Genomic DNA, 5,960 nt, shown 5'->3' with positions numbered 1-5,960 from the left:
ACCGCTCCAAACCAGAACTGTTTTTAACTCAGAACAGTGCCATGCTCCAGTTTAGTATGCATCCCTAAAAACTTCTGTATCGGCAGAATGACGGTGAGGGAGGTCCATGTAGCAGCACCTACACAAGTGAAAGGTGCCACTAAAAAGTTTTCATACAACTACAGCTTGAGAAAATGATGCGGGGGCAGAAATACCTTAAGCCAGTATCGCCATCAAACATGTTGGATCATGAAAATACAACCAAAGGGTGTAGTTTCATGGGACATGAGCTTGGACAGCAAAGCAGCTTAGAAGTTCCCACCCTACCTGCTAATTTCAGTGATCCTGTTTTACAGCACAGCTTCACAAAGAGTTTTACTGACACAACAAAAAGATGGCAAAGTATGGTGCAGGGGCAAGAAAGAAGCTGGCTTCACTGCTGAAGCCAAATCTTGTGAAACTACACCCTAAGTATTTGTTGTGGAGAGAACACCCTGCTCAGGAACACTTGCCAAAGGTTTGCCAAACACCTGCTCCAAAACTTCAGAACTCAGACCCAGCAAATATTCCAAAATACAGACTCTGTTAGGAGTTTTATAGAGGTAATGCAGTCACCAAATAATCTGAAGTTGGAAGACCAACCACAAGACTCAAAATAAAATAAAAAAAACAAAACAAAAAACCAAACCACCCTGCATTTTCAGGCTTTTTTCTGCAGTCTGAAGCTTTAGAGGTATATTAAAAAAAAAAAAATTCAAAAAAATCATTTATCCAAAATGAAGGTGAGACAGCTGGCAAGCAGGACAAGAAAACTTTCTGCTAGCACTTTGTGAAGAAGAGGCTGCAGAACAAGTTTCTCTTAAAAAAAAAAAAAAGTTGTAACCGGTTTATCAGGTTAGAGGAATTCACTGGTTCTTCCGCCTCTCCCCCCATCCCATTTGTTTCCAAACGCTCATCTAACCAGCTTGTTTCTTGCTGAATTTGTTGATATGTGAGAAAATAAATTGCACCTGCAGCTCAGCTGGATGATCAACAGGCATCCAAACATGCTTTAGAGAATTGGTAATTTGCTATCACCTGATGAAGTGGCAACCCCTCAGTATTTTCAATTTGTGCACAGTTTCGGAGAGCGGGGGGAAAAAAGGCCCAGCTTTGTCTTTCTATGTTTAAGAATATGAATCGAATCTATCATTGATGTTTTGGATTCAATGTACAATGCCATGAAAGATCAGCAAGACTAGGACAGTCCTTCAAACAATCTTTTAATACTTAAATGTCAATCCATTGATGAAATTCGAATGCTTTTGATAGGTCCAAAAGCAGACCCGGCTCTCATGAGAACCTCTCCCTTTTCATGTATATCGTTCAAAGTAAGATGGTAATTACAGCTAAATACTGCAGACTGCTCTCCAAAATTATTAGCTCTTCTTAGACTTATCCTTTGTCAGGGAGACATGCAAATATTGCCTTGCAAAAGGAAAGTAACATGTCTTAAGGCAAGTCATGCTGATTCAGCCAGGTTTTCTGTATGGGAAGGATTAAGAAATCCACAACACTTTCAACTTAGTATTCGATCTTTAACTTAGAACCCCCATGGCTAGAATCAGGGAAGCGCATGAAGATGTCAGCTTTTTGATGACAGGGTAATGGGGCTGAGAGAAAGACAAAGTTCATTTTGGTTTTGCTCTTTAAAAGCAAGCTTCCATTCCTGCAAGGTTTCAGAGCAACTTGAAAATAATTTTCTCCCTTAAAAGCTTGGAAACTGGGAAACCATAAAGCTCCAGCAGTTCTTTAGGAAAATACAAATAACATGCTAAATAAGCCAGTCCTGTGATTTGCAGATCTGAACAATGAAACCTAGCAAGAATGTCCCAGTAATGCAGAAAGAAACGTAGTATGCTATTCCCTATAGTAAGTAGTGTAGGTAATGCATATTTAGAGGCTTACATCACAGGCTCAAGACAGTTCCAAATAAACACTTGAACAAGAGATCTCCTACTTACTTTGTTAAAAAAAATTCTCACATTTCTCTACTCTGTAGCATTCTGCAACTACAACAACACATCTCAGTCAGCAGCTATAAGTTCACCGTTATTGGTTCAACAACAAACATAAGTTATTAATGCCATTTTGAATTAAATACATCAAGCAACTGCTTCCAAAGGGCACACACTTTATTATTTCAGGTAACTATTTCCCTAATACTTTTACATTACCAGGATCTCCCCTCCCCACCCAAAACATAGCTATCAAAAGATTGCACATCACCTATCAGAAAATATAGCTGGATCCCATAAATGCACTAGCATCTGTGGAATCAAATGCTTGTTACCTTGGACAACTACAGTATTTAAAAACTTGCAGCAAAATGCACAGAACACACACTGCAGCAAACAGCTTGGTTATTTGGGGGCATTGTGGTTCAGAACCTCACTTTGTAAAATTACACAGCAAAAATATATTACACAGCAGAAATATATTATTATATTTTAGAATATTTCTGAAGACAAACCCAAGTAGTAAGTCCTGTGAGATGTAACCCAAGGCAAAAGCCAGAAGCAGGCACTGAAAATTTCATTTACGTGATTGAGATGTGTGCTAAAGTGAGTGATTTTCAGCTGCATCATCAGATTTTCTACCACAATCCAAGCAGGGTGTGGAAAGCTAATTTCACATAGTCTATAACATTATCCTAAATCAAGGTACAAGTCTACTTCCTTTTCCTCCTTCTTTTCAAATAATCACTTCACCCACCTGTGCTTTTGCTAATCAAAACACTTAACTGAGAAGAAAAAAAAAAAAAAAAATCTGTATGTGTTGACAAATACCTGACTAATCCTTAAAATACATGATGCAATTAAAATATTTAATGGCTCTTCAAAACTGCAGAAAAGGATCTACTATTAAAGAATATGGAATTTTGCTTTTTGCCACCATTGCACGTGGGAGGATGAATTAATTCTCTCCCAGCTCCCACGGAGTCAGGACACATGGAGGGGAAGGGAGACGAGCTTAGGTAAAGTGTGTTCCAGAAGACCTATGACAGAACTGGCCACATCACAACTGGCATCCAACAATTAACAGCAAAGTCATTATTTAGTTGTACAGATATGCCAAAAAAAAAGGAAAAAAATTGTTGTTTTTCAAGAGTCTCTACCCACCTACACACAAAGGTAGTATTTCCTTTTATTTGCTAAAGCAGACCCACCTACGGTGCAATTTACGGCAATAAGATACAATCTCTCATAAAGTATTGAGTATAATTAAAGTGTGTCTGTTATAAAGGTAAACAGAGTGTACTAGGCTAAGCTGTTCCAGATGTCTTTAGTGCAAGATCTGGGACAAGATCAAACCTGCAGCTGCACATTTTCTCAGGGGTTATTTTGAAACTTTAAAAAAAAAAAAACAAAAAAAAACACCTCTTGGTCTTGGACTCTAGCAAAACTAGTGCAAGCAGAATAAATGCCATTTGCAGCTAATGTTGACAGATTTTAAGACACATAAAAGTTACACATTTCTATTTTCAAAGATACTCACTCCAGAGTGAAGTGTTAACCATTCAGTATCAAAGAGGGTTAGGACCTAGTCTGCCAAGTTATCTGTGTCACCAGGAGTTACAGCAACATGAACCTGTTCTACTGCCTAAGCAAGTTTCTTGCTGAAACACACCTACGAATGATTCAGACAAGGTGTGGAAAGCTAGTTTTATATGTTACACAAAAATGCACTATTGTATTTTTCCATTCAAGCACATTTCATATATAGAAAAGACAGTGAAAGCAAGCAAACTTTCAGGAACTGTATACGTATACTTCACTTGCATTAAAATTTTTTAGGTAACTTAGGGCCTGTTGAACCGCAAGGATCACACAGATTTACTGTCTTAGTGTAACATTAAGTGAGCCAAAGAGCAAAATACAGAAATTGCAGAAAAAACCCCCAATCACTTTATAATCCACTAAACTAATTAAGCTCATCTGGAAAAGAGTGATACAGAACAAGCACAGCTGATGTTTTATGAAAGTGTAGTTTTGAAGATTTCAACTAACTTGAAGAATAAAAAAATGAGAAAAGGTCAAGTTTTTTTAATACACTTTATAGCAGTGAACCTGTAGATTAAAACACACTGCCTGAATTTTGAAAGTTGGATTAGTACTGCTAAATTAAGTAGTGCTTTTATCGGCCTATTCTTTTAAGGCTTGAGTAAGAGAAATTTGGAGTAAAAGTAGACCCATCAAAATAACCAGAAGCCAGATCTTCCAAGGACTAGAGCATCAGCTCAAATACTCTGGTATTGTACATAACTGTTTCAGAATTATGGGGATCCCATTTCAAATGGTTCAGGTCCATTTTGAGTTAGCTTTAAAATAAGCACAAAAACTTGCTAGTGAGTTCAAAGCAAAAGGCAAAATTAGAGTCTATTTCTTTCATCAAATCAATTGAATCTTGTCCCCAGGCTTCATCATGAATAGCCCCTGCTCCCAAGAGCAGCACCTCACCTGTTGAAGAACCCGGTCCAGTGGTTCAGCTTTGCCCAATCCCTCTGGTGTTAAGCCACTCACTTCGCGACACTGGTCACTTAAGTCCAAATTGTCTGCTTTCACCAGGGATTTGTGTAGTGTCCCTACCTAAAAACATTTAAGAAATTACGGACAAAAGTGAGGAACAATCGAATTAGCTCTTTTTAACAACGCGTTCAGACTGCAGAAAAATCAGAAAGGTGCAGTATCGTGTTCCCGATAACAATCGCAATGAGAAAAAGCATTTGTCGATTTCACAAATCGAAACCTTTTGCCTCGGTTTCTTTCCCTCCCACCCCGAGAGCCACGCTCTCTGCTTCCGTGAATCGGAGCCAGTTTTCATGTGACGCCTTTTGCAGTTAGCACCGATTTTTGCGGGAGTTGTTAATTGCAAAGGGAAGATCACATAATCTTAAGGCAGTTTCCTGAATCTATTCATGAAATTGATCGTGATGTTTGTTTTATCAAAGGCCTTCATCTCTAGGGGATTCTTGTTTATGATAGGGCTTTTGGAAGAAAAAATTTAGAGCATATTTTCAAATTAGCCTAAAAATTAAAGGAAGTCAATATTCTCTTAAAGGTTATCCAAACATTGGTTAAAAAAAAAAAAAAATTCTCCCGCAGCAGGCCGCAAAGGGTCCAACGGTTACCCTGAGACAGCTCCCGTGAAAGCATGCACGTTTGGAGCCTACCGAGGGCAGCTTTTTGTTTTAAAGCTTCAAAGTCCGTAGGCATCTTCGAATTTGAAGCTACAGATGTTTTAAGGGGGACGGGGCAGGGGGGCAAAAGCGGCCAAACTTTCTTTAAAAGTTACTTCTTCCCTTAAAACGGAACAAAAAGGACCTTCTTCAGTGACTAACCCGAGGAGTGAATGACCCCCGGGCACGGGGGCCCCGCTCCCTCCCCTCGGTGCATTTGTGAAATGAACAAACGGCTCCGGGGAGGCGGCGAGCGGCCGGGCGAGCCTGCTCGCCCTGCGCCCGGGGAACGCGCCCTCGGACCGGGTGTCGAAGCCATACCTTCTTGCTGTGTAGATCCACAACTTGCCACACCAAGAGAATTAGTTCCCTCTCATCCGAACCCAGTTTAGCCCCATATGCACCAGCTGTTGCCCCAAACAACACCACCAAAGAGTCACTGTGCGAAGCCGTCATGACCACAGGGGGAAACAACTAAAATAGCTCAAAAAAAAAAAAAAGAGAGAAAAAAAAAGAAAAAAAAGAAAGACACACAAACAAACGAAAAAAAGAACAAAAAAATCCCACAAGGCTCGCCCCCTACCTCCAAGTGATCAAAGGGGAAAGGAGCGAACGAGGAGTCACAATATCGAGAGAAGAGAAAGAGCTATTTAGGAGGTAAGGGTGTTTGAGACAAAAAAAATGGAGAAAGCTTGCATCTCTACCTGTTCCCGGTGATCTCCTTCTTCCCGGGGCTGATTGGGAGGTGAAATTAGCAAGCTGT

The 5,960-nt window shown here is 39.8% G+C and overlaps 1 protein-coding gene across 1 annotated transcript in view; it reads right to left on the bottom strand.

Annotated features, from left to right (window-relative positions):
* Positions 1-5,653, bottom strand: part of LOC104079687 (epithelial splicing regulatory protein 2-like) — a 44,547-nt gene extending 38,894 nt beyond the window's left edge. Inside the window, 2 exon segments of the mRNA XM_009581847.1 lie at positions 4,479-4,607; positions 5,519-5,653. Coding sequence (XP_009580142.1) covers positions 4,479-4,607; positions 5,519-5,653 — 264 coding nt within the window.
* Between the last annotated feature and the right edge of the window lie 307 nt (positions 5,654-5,960).

Source organism: Fulmarus glacialis, unplaced genomic scaffold (assembly GCF_000690835.1).
Source record: "Fulmarus glacialis isolate BGI_N327 unplaced genomic scaffold, ASM69083v1 scaffold13340, whole genome shotgun sequence".
In the NCBI taxonomy this organism is placed as follows: Eukaryota; Metazoa; Chordata; class Aves; order Procellariiformes; family Procellariidae; genus Fulmarus; species Fulmarus glacialis.
This window is presented reverse-complemented; position numbering and strand designations above follow the sequence as displayed.